The sequence below is a fragment of the Petromyzon marinus genome, chromosome 9, assembly GCF_048934315.1.
Source record: "Petromyzon marinus isolate PM22_M1 ecotype Great Lakes invasive population chromosome 9, UKy_Petmar_22M1.pri1.0, whole genome shotgun sequence".
NCBI lineage: Eukaryota > Metazoa > Chordata > Hyperoartia > Petromyzontiformes > Petromyzontidae > Petromyzon > Petromyzon marinus.
The window spans coordinates 13433214-13447628 of record NC_133675.1 but is presented as its reverse complement, the minus strand read 5'-3'; the positions used below and the strand labels follow the sequence as shown (position 1 = coordinate 13447628).

Sequence of the window (14415 nt, the reverse complement as noted above, 5' to 3'; positions counted from 1 at the left end):
AAAGGCGGAGTTAGTCGGGAAGTTCCGGGAACCTGCTCGAAGGTTCTAGAAGGGGGCGTGGCCAGAGGCGGGGCCTGACCACGCCGGTAAGTATATAGGGAGAAGTATATAGGGGAGACGTAACCGAAGGTTCAGGGCTGTCGCGGGGTCCCAGGTCCTGGCTGCGTCGCTGCTCGCCATCATCTCTCCTCGTCGTCCGGCCGCGATGGCCGATCCTCTTCACGTCTCCCATCGTCGTCATCGCTAGATCAGTCGGCCAGCTGTGTAAGTTAGACGCCGACGATGGGGCTGTGTAGAAAGGTCGGCTGTGTGTAGCTGTGTAGATACGTTTCTATGTATCGCGCAGTGTTTGTGCCCAAGTGTGAGAAATAAATAAGAAGCCCTCTACACGTTGTGTCTCGGAAGTCGCTCAATACACATGCATCCAATCCAGTTATTTAAGGCTGAGTTGACCTAGGTGGGAAGGCCCAGGACCAGGTCATTATCTCCTCTGATGTTAGATGGGACCCAAAATCTCTCACACACACACAATCAATTTCAAACATCTGCTCAAATGTAAAATCTAAAATGTTTATTCACAAATATCATCCACTTGTATGAGCCTTTTGGTGTGTTTAATATAAAGTGACTTTCTATAGACGATGGCTTATGTTAAGACCAACATGTCTTACGATATTGTAGTGATTTTTACAGAAGTAAATCACCAATTGTAGCCCAACAACCCATACACGTATCGGTCAATTTATTAATCCGCATAAGAGGCTGTCAAGGTGGAATATTTACAGTTATTAGAAGTTTAATGGCAGGACACTTGGACATGTATATCGCTTACTTGACATAGTTCACCTTGAAAAATCCTGACCTACAGAAATCTGGAAAAAAATATTTACATTGTACACCAGAGCAATAAATCACATTAAAATGGTAAAAACAAAACACATGAAGGATATAATTAATAAATATACCAATGTTATTGCTTATGAGGTGCAGTAATTGACAGATTTGGGATATATCCAGAACCATAATTTCAGTAAAACTGGGTTTATTTTCATTCACATTGGGGGAATGAAAACGTTACATTTTATTCACAAAACAAAAATTATATTAGTGCTGCTGCTGCACATAAATATCAACCTTATGATCAAATAAAACCAATTTTAAAAAGTGCCTTAAAAATGCCATATTGCTACTAAAGCTCAGTATCAGTTCAGGTTTTTCATAACGTTATGCGATGGACATGTGTGCATCATCAAATGTCCCCCCACACCACACGCATTCCATTTTACCCTTTCACACAGGCAACTATTGTGGTCGACCACGGGCATTCAAATGGGCTGGCAATTCCCAGTTATCGCGTTTATCTCTTTAGTGTTGGTATTTACACTGCGTACTAAAAAGCACTCCGATGACACACACATTTACCAGACACGGTACATTCCAGGAGCAGTCGGTACACGGAAGAACATTAATAACGGGGATTTGGCAGGGGAGGGTGACAAGTCAGACAATATTTTTCTGCCTTAACCTTTAACCCTTGTATAACGTGGTCCCCACACACACACACGCCGCATGGCTTCATTTCCACAAGCGTGTTTAACCAATACAGCCGTCGCTCCGTGTCAGGTCGCGCAGATCGCGTACAGCCCACAGCCTCTTATAAAACCGTCATTTTACACGAATTGGTACTCTTTTGTTCACTTGCACAAGGTGGTAATTATTTCACAAGCCCTGTATCCTGAAAATGCATGAAGACAAACCGCCGCCAATGCATCATCACAACCGCGGCCGACGGCCTCGGCAAACCCACGCGTTGACGAGCACACACAACGAACACCCCCTTTCGCCGCGTGGATCTTCACAGCTCCTCGTCCATCTTCACAGCTCCTCGTCCATCACATCCAAGTAGCGGGATTCAATTATTTTTGGAACGGCGAAAAACCTGCCAACGAAAAAAACACGCATGCGTAAAAGAGTTACGGGTTTAAACAAAAGAAACCAAAAAAATCTACGTCTATCTTAGACCAATATTAAAATGCTGACAAGCACCTTAAATCTCCCTCGTTTCTGTCTACCTGGCAGTATAAATGGGGTCACCACCAGTTAGTCGATCGGCAGGTCATGTGTGGTTGGGCAAAGTGTGGGTATGCCCGCCTCCTCTCCAAGACGTATTTTGGCAGCGTGGAAGAGTAGGCCCAATACCCTCTTAGAGTGTGGCTCCCTCAAGGAGAGGTCCGCACACCAGCAGTGGCATGAGAATGACAATGTGGGGCTACGCCTTGAAATACTAAAGCCATCATCATGCAGAACTTTTCTTTAGAAAGGACTCCAAGTAATGAAACACGTTTAGACAATGATCCTCTTGCCATTGCTCGCTGTGCTTGGCTTGGCTCCGAGTAAAACAAAGCAATGTTGACACGGCATATTTTATCAGCACAGCTAAATGATAAAAATAAACCGGTGTCTTTGAAGTCATGGTTTAATTTGTTTATATCACACTGAGATGTTATATCACTAAACTCAGCCAAGCAAGACTTCACTGCAGCTTATAGTTACCCATTTGAAAAGTTCCAGCGATGTTGCCGCTTGTGAAATATTTGTATAAAGGCAGCGGGCCGGCTTGGTTAAAAAGGTGGCATTGTATTCATGCAAGGATGGGAATTTCACACGTGTTTATGCCCCACAAGGTAGGTTCATATGTCATACGGAATGGTCTCCACATGCCCGGTGACCAAGGAGAAGGTCCTAAGAGTGGATGGTGGCACACCGTTCGGTTGGATATTGGAGGGGGGCAGGCGCCTACTGCTGAGCAGCTGCAGGATCTTGCAGGAGGGTAGGGGGCGCGTTGGCAAGGCATGGCGGAGTCGACGTTTCAGGTCATGACGGGAACTCGAGCTGTCGCTGCTTTCCAATTACCCTTTAAAGCTTTCCACTGAGGTCCATCAAACGTCTGAATAAGCACCCCCTTGCGTGCGAACGTGCAGAAGATTCACCTCGTATCAAAATACGTACTTTAATTTCTCTCTCGTTACTTACAATGTCACGTGATAAGTGACCACAGTAGGAAATAAAATTGTCACGTTTGTTGCCAGGTAATACCCAGAGGCAATTGAACCCAACATTGTTTGATAAATGTGCGCAAATTCAAGCTGACAGTGAAAGAAAAATGAAGTTCCCAAGTTAGTCTCAATAACCTCTCAATAACCTCACAATAACCTCTCAATAACCTCTCAATAACCTCACAATAACCTCACAATAACCTCACAATAACCTCACAATAACCTCACATTCACCTTTCCCGAGGTCCAGTTTCCCTTGCACAGTACCGACCTTAAAATCGAAGATTACTCAAAAATAATTATTAGCGTAGTTGTGGAGAATGTAAATAATAAATAAGCAGAAAATACGCATCTCCTTCACAAATCCGTCTCTCCACACAGCAAATTAAAATATTTCTTATGCCGATGGGCTGACCGGGTTGTGTAAGGAACACTTTTTTGTTTTACATCGAAAGACAGATATGAGTCTTTGTTTATTTTTTTTTGCAAAATATAATTTGTGTAACGTAAGTCACGTTAAGTCATGTTACGGGTGACTGCATGGGGGGGGGAGGAGGGAACAAAACTCGAGTCAACGTATTGACTCTATTGTTGTGCTTGCAGGTTTAAGGCACACGTTGCGTCTGCCCGCAGCAGAAACCAACCCCCCCTCTCTGGGTAAACATTCACCCTCGGACGCGGGCCTCACCTCACGGGCAGGGCGGCGAGCATGATGACCGGGAAGACCATCTTCATGTAGGGTATGGGGGAGAATCCCACGCCGCACAGCACGGCCAGCTGCAGCAGCTGCAGCCCCGTGAAGTAGTGGATCTTGCGCTGTGGCACGCGGCGCACGTAGTGCGTGGGCGGGTAGGCCGTCTGTGCGGGGACACACACGGGGAGGGGGAGGGTGGAGAGCCGCGTCACATTTCACGACCGGCAGGTGTGACGGATAACTCGAGTCGTCAAAACTCCACCATTGTGTCGAGCCACTGATCGACGATGGACCCCCCCTCCCACCCCCCCCGGCTTCCTCCTGATGGTCCCTGCGGATGCCACGACGCGTTTCTCACGCCTGCGCGTGAACTAATCTCGTCAATCCGTCTCCCCGGTGCGGCGTCCTCTACGGTTCTCCTTTGGCTGCCATTCCGCTAATGTCCATCAGCCGTCAATCTGAACAAAATCACTTTTTTTTTTTAAACACCCATGATGTCTCCACTATTTACATGTTTTTTTAGCGTTTGTGTGGTTCCTGATTCAGATTACTCTCCTCCCTGAAGTACCTAAATGATATATTGCAAAGCAAAGTGAGGGGTTTCGATGACTCGAATGAAACCACTTTCAGAATGCCACGTTTCCTACAAAATGCGACTTCTGTATTCTTGCAAATATTATAAACGAACCCAAGCCGTATCGAGACATTATTGGAAGAGCTCAACAATTTATATTTTAAATTTTGATTTAAAGCTTTCGTGACTGCAGGGATTCATATTCTTGGTTCTTTCGGTAAAGTCACGTAGAAGGGAAACAATAAAATAATAAAAATATTAAACAATAAAATTCTCACGACGTTTCGACTGCAACACAAGCAATCATCATCATCAGGTGAGACTACCCTGGGTCTCTTCTCGCCCGGTTAAACGAACAAAACCCGACATCTCTCATGCCCTCCATTCCCCTGCGAGGCCAGAGGAAAATGATCGTGAACACAACGCTTGGATTCGCTCGCACTCGAAGGAGACGGACCTAAAGAGACGAAATAGACGGCGTGCATTGACCTCGTGACATTGTGACCGTGTCCGAGGGCAGCCGGGCTAAACGTGTTCCCGTTGCCCTCGCAGCGCGAGCTACAGCGGCTTGCCAAAAGTGGGCACGTGGCCAAGTTCGAGCTAAAAACTTGACAGTGTCGTAGGGTTGCTGTGGAAATACGTGCCAAGACCAAATGCTGGGTTCAGCTAAATTTTAAGTGGTTACGTGATCGCGAGTCATTTTCACGACGGCCCAGTATTCCGCTCCTCGTTCTCGACGAGAGAACGACTCGGGAGGAACCACAGGCAAAACGGGAAGCTCTGCGGTGCTCGACGTATTAAGCAATTATCAGCCAATTAATGATTGGTTACATGTGAGAGGAAACAGGTGCACCCGCAGAAAACTCACGCGCGTGAGAGGGGGGAGGGGGGGGGTGGAAACGCTATCCCATACAGGTGGTACAGGTTTTAATCCACATTTTTCCCTGCACCAACTTCACCTGACAAGCCCAGGGTATGGCAACTCGACGCTCAGAGGAAAGGAGATTCACGACGTTTGTGCGATCCGCCAACCCTCCCTCGCCGCCCCCCCCCCCCCCCCCCCCCCGGTGCCGGATTATAGGCCGCCACGGCCCGGCCGAAGGCAAATGTGGCACAAGAAACACAAACAAATGTAGAGCGTGGTCTTCACTCGTGAGTTGGTGGGAAATTCCTTTCTGCCCGGATAATCAGTCCGGCCGCGTGTGTGTCATAAACAGGATGTTGTCGTTTTTAATCATTGTTATAATTGACAATTTCACATCAGTTACAATTGGGTGTTTCCTGCCAGTGGTAATTCACATTACTATGACAATGTACATAAAAATATCAGCGCACGCAATTGATTGCACAGGCTTCTGTGCGACTGCACCTAAATTACTGTCGGGCATATACCGACGAGTAGTGCAAGAAGTAATTCAAGTACATGATGCATCTCGATGTTCATGTAACTTTGTTCTATGAACACTATTGGAGTTCCTTTGTGTATTCAAGTTGTTCTACGTAACATTGCGAGCTTATTTTTCAAGGTCTTTCTCCCCTCAATTTCGATTTAAGATAGACATCGGTGACATTGCTGCATTCACATTATTTATTTGACTTTATTACCACTGCAAATGTAATGTAGAGTTAATCAAACATCCCCTATATAGGCCCCAACATAGGTTTGGTAAATTGTCGGTGCCAGTTCTGGCTACTTTCCCACTTGTGTGCGGTTTATTGTACCTCCTGAATCATTCATTCCAGGTGCATTTTTCATTAAAATAGTCATAAATTTTACTACATATGAGCTGCCTATTATGCAAATCAGGACGTGTGAACACAACTGATGCTCACCACATAACTTTTGTAACACTCATTTTCTATAGAATGACTGTATAATTATTATGTAGGTCTATGAAAAGAAAATATCCCTCTGGTGTATTCTCATTTAGATTATGCACATAATAAACTGTAATTTGAACGAAGGTTATCGTGAATAAGAGCGATACAAAGCGAGGGTTTGTAGATTGATTCACATGAGGTATGGCCATAACACAGTAAGGCTAGAGGAACAGTAACACGTGACTAGTCTTCCTTTACCATGCTGCACAAATGGATTTTTTATTTTTAAAAACACAATAGGCTGCATATTATGCATGACAATTCACAAAAGGTATCCCCCTAAGTGATAAAGAATAAACAACTAATGGCAGACAAAATCTTAATTATGGAGGAAATTGACACGGATCTTAATAGCAAAAGCTCTCACAAACCAAGGCCTACTTGAAACATAGAGAAATGACAAGATATACAATCTACCGAACTAAGACAGAAGAATAACGAATGTCATGATTTTTAGCCCTTTGTCAATCCTTTGCTGGATGAAGGCCTTCCCACAACGTCGGTGACGGGAATTGTTTGACCATACTTCGTTGGTGCGCAACAAATGGTTGCTCACGATGACGCAAAATATCGCTTGGCACCGACGTTGGCCGTGCCCACCGCTCCACAACTACTGACACATTCATGACAAAATAATGGCAATAAGGAGGGAGGCTGCATATGGGAAGATTGCCAATCATATTTCGTAACTCACATGGCTGCCAGAAGTTGTTTGTCACACTGACAGTCCCAAACCATTATTTGCAAGTTCGTGCGCTCAAAATTATTCCACGAATCGTCACTGTCCGAAATAAATATGGAGGCAAGCCATAGCCACTGCAACTCCGCAAGAGGTAGTAAAGTGTTTCACAAAACGACCCCAGAAGGAAATTGATCACAACCCTTTCGATGTACGCTTTTGAGCTGCGTTACCTGGGAAAGTTTGGACAATGATCGAGTGGGGGCGTCATACAAGGGGAGTACTGTAGATGCAAGCATGGCAAGATCTGCTCTCAACTACAGGAAACGAATCCAGGAAACTCATTTGGTGGCTAAAAACAACACTAATGTTCCAGCTTGGGTTTTTTAGTGTCTGTAAGAAACTAAACCGCAAAATTGTAATTACGCAAATTCGAAACCCCATGCAATTTATAGAGTTGAACAAACTCACATATTCTGGAATTCATAAAATGCAGCTATTTTTGTTCTAACACTTCATTTGGCCACATCTCAGTACCGTACATTAATAGATAGTACTGCATGAAGAGGCCGTCACGTGACCTCCTTCTTGCAACCACAACAACTCGCATTTACGTTGCGCCGACAATGTTACAAACATCTCCGAGTGCAGCTTTAATGCTTTTAATCCTAGAGGACCCTCTGTCCCGTAGCCGTCTGCGTGGCACAAGGCCAACGCAGCAAACGACCTTCAACCTAGCGCCTGCCACTTCATTACCTGTTCGGTGAACAGCAGAGCCAGACGCTGGAAGAGCTGGTTTCCATCCAGCGACGTGAGAGCTATGTACAAAAAGATGCCATCCAGCACGGGTCGTGGAATCCACTGCAGTGGCAGGGGCAGCAGAAAAAAAAGTGACAAACCCAGCAGCATGTGCGCTAGGAGCACGGGGACGCGTGTCTCGCGCACGCACACGATGCTGCAAGCGTGCACACACACACACAAAGGCACACACACACACATGCACAAGGTCACGTGGGCACAGGCTGACGTGAGCGCACAAGCGTTCGCAAGCGAAGACATTCCTTAAAAGATGTTAATTTCCAACAGTGGTCCCTGCTAGTTCTTTGGGGTGCCGAAGCAGACATAACTTGGGGGTGCGTCACCTGAATACAAAAGCTATAGTGCAAGCCACATCACTCAATTACATAACAGTCATGTGACGTAATAAACGTAGTAGACTACTTACTATCGTTGGTAATAACGTCATTGGAATTGAGCTGTTAATTTTACAATGATCCGAGTTTAAGCCTATATTGGTGAACACCTATTTATTTAAGGGAGTTGCCTTGGCGTGACGGTGAGCACGACTGAACTTGCGATCACGGGTCGGCCGTTTGATTTTTCATCTCGGCATTTGAACAATGGGCAAGTTCATGACCCCCGCCCCACCTCTATCCACCCAGCAGTATAAATGGGCTTACCCCAGTCAATTGGCAGGTCGTGTGTCGGCACGAAAGAGCAGAGCCCAAATACCCTCTACAACTCCCTCTAGTGTAGGCCCTTCCACCAATTGCAGGGCTGCACTAGCGTCGTTTGCACACACACACAGTAATAGTCTGGTTTACATCGGCGACGCGTTGCTGAAAGGTGCGGCGGCCAATGTCGAAATGGCTCAAATCAAGGCGATTTTACAGGTAGGTAGGTGGAGGTGAAGGCCGAGGCAACGGACACGAGAGAGGATGGACGATGCCGTCAGCAATATAAGTGTCGGTGTTGAGGGGGGGGGGGAAGATTTAAATCAGGGTGTTGCTGCATTTTTTTTCTTTTAAAAGACCTCTTTAAATTACTTGGGACCCTAAGCTTTTGCTTAATTAGTTTGTGCCCAGCATCACAGCGCCGAATGCTAATACTGCTCAAAACAACCCGGGGGAATTAAAATCGGGCAAGCTGCATTTCCCGTAGCTCGTCGCGTTGGGCACGTGCGGCGCTGTGGCGACGAGCAGCCAAGCGGGCACGCGGCGGTGTGCACCCCCCCCCCGCTCACGTTTCGTCCACGTGGCCGTCCTCCACGCGCTCCTCGACCGTGGCGAGGGCGCGCACGTGCAGCGGAGAGTGCGGGAAGGCGGCGTGCATCCAGGGCAGCCCGAAAAGCGAGAAGGTGGCGTTGAGTACGGCCACCAGGAGCAGGTCCCAGTGGTACGACGTTCCCTTCTTCAGCCTGCCGTGTCAACGATGCGCAGCCGACTGTTAAATGGCCGCTGCCTTCGAGCGGTCTCGGAGACGGAGAGACGATGAGCGTTCGTCATTAAAGCTGATTTTATTTTTCAGCCGACGCTTTCGTCGGCAGTTTTTTGGTGTGGTTTCACGCATGTGCCCATTTTGCATTTGGTAGACAAAACAACGTGGTTATCAAATATATAAAGCCATCCGAACCACGAAAGTGCCAGTGCCTTGGGGTTAAGGAGGTTTCTAATTCTATGTTTTATCACGTGCTCGACTGCAAACCCACGCACGTCTTGGCTCAAGACCACCACCAGTCGACGATTTTATTTCATCCAGAAGCACCATTATATATCATTGTGACAAGCTCACGGGTACCACACGTGCACATCAAGAGAACAAGTAATCGCCCTTGGGCACGACGAGGACAAACCTGTTGTGCGGTGCGTTGGTGAGCGAGGCGGCCATCGTGTGCTCCATGAAGAAAAGGATTGAGAGCAGGAAGCCGATGCCCATTGCGCTGCAAATCGAGCCCACCGTTAGGAGATTCAGTGGCGCCAGCGCGAAGTAGCTCTCACTCGGAGTGTAGCTGAACTTGAGGCCCGTCACTGCAACACACGCAACAGGAGGCGGTGGGGCGGTGCAGACATTACCAACACATTTCAGAGCCGGCGACAGACTTTGTTACGTGCCACTGTACAGTAGGACCTCTCTTGATGACGGTAATTGGTTCCGGGAAAAACGGTCATTAAGTAATTTGGTCATTAAGCGAGGATAGGAAATACACGTTAAAAAGGTTTCATTCGCTCCGATAGCATCAAAAGTTACACTTTTTAACCCGGAAAACGTAATTTATAATATTTGAAACAATGGATGTTAATACGTATGGATACTAACGACATTATAAAACACAAAATTAAAAAGAAACATGGTTAATCAATGCATTAATTAATATTTACTGTAGCTACAACAGCCAGTCGTTAACAGGGGAATGGTCGGTAAGCGAACACGTTGGGCTCTATGGAGGCACTACACTACTATACACTACACACTACACTATACACTGGGCTCTATGGAGGCCCGTCGTCAAACAATTAGTCGTTAACAGGGGTGGTCGAGGAGAAGGTTTCTGCTGTATACTTATGTTGAACTTCTTTTCGCACCTGGACGTAGCCAACCATGTCAATCGGAGGTTTGCGCAGTAATTGTCCACGCACTAACCCAGCGAGACGTTTGTTTCGATCCCAGCCACGGCCAACGTCGGGGGCGAGAGATATCTTAGCTGGTCCTGGGGCCTTCTCATCCTTCCCCGACCCACACTGACCAACGTGAAGTACGGCCAAACAACGCCCGTTTCTGACACGCTTTAGAGAGGCCTTCATTTCACAGTGCTGTCAATTATTATAAAAAAATGTTTTATTATAGCTGGATACAACATCCTAATTTGATTAATTATCGGGGTGTGGTGATGTTTTTGTTGTCATCTACCCAACATAGAAATGTAACTGCACCCCCGATTAGCATGGTTGGCTACGTACGACGCTAAAGAAGTTCAACGTACACACGTGATTAAATCGGTGCACCACGCTTTGCCAAGCATTCATAACCAACAAGCTGAGGACCCTCTATGTTTGTACGCAGGTTTACACTGTAACCACGGCTGATGTAACACGATTTACACCTTCATCGCGACGGAGCATATTGCACTAAGTGATCAACCGTGAATTTAAATGGAGTTGATTATGAAGTGGATTGCGTAATCAAGGCATTCAACGGAAGGGAATGGTAAATCACCTTTAGTTGAACGCCACTCAAGAGCGGTGATATTCCGTCAAGCCGAACACCTATGCTGGGCTTATATTTGGTGCGAGTGATAATGTGTTAGCATGCCCAACATACATCTCAAGCATTTACAGGCTTGAGATGTATGCACGTACGTTGAACGTCTCTCGTGCCGTACATAGCCAACCGTGCTAGTCGGAGGTTGCAGGGATGTGTGGAACACTCGGCAAGTAATGTAAAGTAAAACAAAAACACATTTCTGCCATTACAGGTGTTAATGTTCACATCCAAATACTGAACTGCAGTGCACAAGCAGTGGCCGCGTATACAATGATACGTTTAAAACAGTCATCATGAAGACAAGACAGTGCAGCTGCTTCCTGTTAATGCAAATGTACCACAGGTGCTCTAAGTTTTAAACAAACCTCCGTTCTGTTTGTAACGTAGACAACTGCTATATGGGCCCACCGCGTTATTATCCTACTCACACGAGGTTCGGTAGAGTCGTCTATGTCTATGCATACCAGACGACTCTACGTGAAAAACGAAAACTCTACAGAGGAAATGCCTGCAACACGTGAGCGGAGCCATACGGTCAATGTCTCGGAACACGTAGGAGCCCAGGAAGGAGAAGGCGATGACGGAGAGGGGCATGGCGCAGTCGGACAGGATCTCCCGCGCTTGCAGGTGCAGATACGGCCTGCAGCAAGGAGTTACAAATAAAGTATATTTCACGTCAAGGCAGGGTTGTCAAAAGGAAATTTGCCTCAAGCTTATGTAACACCACAAAATACAGTGAGGGAAAAAAGTATTTGATCCCCTGCTGATTTTGTACGTTTGCCCACTGATAAAGAAATGATCAGTCTATAATTTTAATGGTAGGTTTATTTGAACAGTGAGAGACAGAATAACAACAAAAAAATCCAGAAAAACGCATGTCAAAAATTTTATGAATTGATTTGCATTTTAATGAGGGAAATAAGTATTTGACCCCTCTGCAAAACATGACTTAGTACTTGGTGGCAAAACCCTTGTTAGCAATCACAGAGGTCAGACGTTTCTTGTAGTTGGCCACCAGGTTTGCACACATCTTAGGAGCGATTTTGTCCCACTCCTTTTTGCAAATCTTATCCCAAGTCATGAAGGTTTCGAGACTGACGTTTGGCAAATCGAACCTTCAGCTCCCTTCACAGATGTTCTATGGGATTAAGGTCTGGAGACTGGCTAGGCCACTCCAGGACCTTAATGTGCTTCTTCTTGAGCCACTCTTTTGTTGCTTGGCCGTGTGTTTTGGGTCATTGTCATGCTGGAATTTTCAATGCCGTGGCTGAGGGAAGGAGGTTCTCACCCAAGATTTGACGGTACATGGCCCCGTCCATCGTCCCTTTGATGCGGTGAAGTTGTCCTGTTCCCTTAGCATAAAAACACCCCCAAAGCATAATGTTCCACCTCCATGTTTGACGGTGGGAATGGTGTTCTTGGGGTCATAGGCAGCATTCCTCCTCCTCCAAACACGGCGAGTTGAGTTGATGCCAAAGAGCTCCATTTTGGTCTCATCTGACCGCAACACTTTCACCCAGTTGTTCTCTGAATAATTTAGATGTTCATTGGCAAACTTCAGACGGGCATGTATATGTGCTTTCTTGAGCAGGGGGACCTTGCGGACGCTGCAGGATTTCAGTCCTTCACGGCGTAGTGTGTTACCAATTGTTTTCTTGGTGACTATGGTCCCAGCTGCCTTGAGATCATTGACAAGATCCTCCCGTGTAGTTCTGGGCTGATTCCTCACCGTTCTCATGATCATTGCAACTCCACGAGGTGAGATCTTGCATGGAGCCTCAGGCCGAGGGAGATTGACAGTTCTTTTGTGTTTCTTCCATTTGCGAATAATCGCACCGACTGTTGTCACCTTCTCACCAAGCTGCTTGGCAATGGTCTTGTAGCCCATTCCAGCCTTGTGTAGGTCTACAATCTTGTCCCTGACATCCTTGGAGAGCTCTTTGGTCTTGGCCATGGTGGAGAGTTTGGAATCTGATTCATTGATTGCTTCTGTGGACAGGTGTCTTTTATACAGGTAACGAGATGAGATTAGGAGCACACTCTTAAAGGGAGTGCTCCTAATCTCAGCTTGTTACCTGTATAAAAGACACCTGGGAGCCAGAAATCTTTAAGATTGAGAGGGGGTCAAATACTTATTTCCCTCATTAAAATGCAAATCCATTTATAACATTTTTGACATGCGTTTTTCTGGATTTTTTTGTTGTTATTCTCTCACTGTTCAAATAAACCTACCATTAAAATTATAGACTGATCATTTCTTTGTCAGTGGGCAAACGGACAAAATCAGCAGGGGATCAAATACTTTTTTCCCTCACTGTATGTAACAACATTGATTTGAAGCTTTCGTGACTGCAGTAATCCATACTCTCTGGTTCTTTCAGTAAAGTCACGTAGACAGAAAAAAAAGAAAACACGACGTTTCGGTCGCAACACAAGCGTCCGTCTTCAGGTGAGAAAAAATGATCTGCTGTTGTGGCTTTATATAGGCACTGAGCGGGGAGGGGAGGGGGAAGGAGTTTGGCTGTGGGAGTTCACAGGGGAGAGGAGTGGACGGTTTGTGGTGTGCAGTGACGGGTGGGGCTGGAGAAATTATTCTATTTGACTTCGACAGGGTACCATTTATGGCCAAATCACTTCTGAAAAATATATAGCTCAGTGGGCCTTTCCTGGTAAAATAGTTTAGTTTAATGACAGATCTGTAGCCATGGAACGGAATGCACACAAGATTACATCCACGGAGGAGATGAAACAATGAAATCAGGTCGTGCGCAGGTGCTGGATGGCTTCTATCATCATCGCACCACTACAAACTCATCACACAGCGTGGAGAGCCATCTCATAGTTGCGACGTGTTTCGTCGAACCAACGAATGCCAAAAGTCCACCGCACTCTCGAGGGCCTCGGGGGGCATTGCACAACTTTGCGGGGGCCACGTCACGGGAGAGATGGGGCGCCGAGAGATGGGGGTTTGTGCTCACCGCTTGCGGAATTGGTAAAGAGTGCTCCCAAGCCACACAGTGCCCAGCATGAGGAGCAGGGCCAGAAGAGCCACGTCACGGCTGCCTTTCGGGCCGCCCGAGTCCACCCCGGCGGCGCCTTCCCAGCCGTCATCGCTCGTGTTGTTCCCCGCAGAACCGCAGCCTCCCGGCTCCCCGGGCAGATAGTTCTGCTTGAAGACTTCACGGACACGCGGACGACCAGGGAGACAGCGGGAGCTTTGGTCGGGAAAGCCGTATCGAAAAGGGTCGCCCTCGTTACACGCAAAGCGCTTGCCACGAATTAACCACGGCAGTAACTTTGCTGATCTCGTCAAAAAGCAGAAACCATCATGCGAACTGCGGTCATCCTTGCAGAAGCAGCAGCTTCTCGCTGGCCGTCGAACAAAGACGGTCACCGCATCGCGCGCTTTCAGGTGCGCTTCTGTGGCCGTCTGGAAAGTTCTTCCTTCCAATGTTAGGCCACTGGAGCTGTGCACTTTTAAATTTAGATA

At 46.8% G+C, this 14415-nt stretch overlaps 1 protein-coding gene across 7 annotated transcripts in view; it reads right to left on the bottom strand.

Moving 5' to 3' along the window:
- Positions 1–556: 556 nt before the first annotated feature.
- SLC4A11 (solute carrier family 4 member 11) overlaps positions 557–14415 on the bottom strand; it is a 42543-nt gene continuing 28684 nt past the window's right edge. For 6 of the 7 annotated variants that reach the window (XM_032950364.2, XM_032950366.2, XM_076065924.1 and 3 more), the window contains 7 exons: positions 13904–14102; positions 11459–11565; positions 9517–9691; positions 8908–9081; positions 7641–7839; positions 3745–3914; positions 557–1939 (listed from right to left, as the gene is read on the bottom strand). In XM_032950364.2, coding sequence (XP_032806255.1) covers positions 1876–1939; positions 3745–3914; positions 7641–7839; positions 8908–9081; positions 9517–9691; positions 11459–11565; positions 13904–14102 — 1088 coding nt within the window. In that variant the 3' untranslated portion in view covers positions 557–1875. Of the gene's footprint in view, positions 1940–3744; positions 3915–7640; positions 7840–8907; positions 9082–9516; positions 9692–11458; positions 11566–13903; positions 14103–14415 lie in introns of those variants that run through there. The other variant, XR_012941336.1, reaches the window with a different exon arrangement.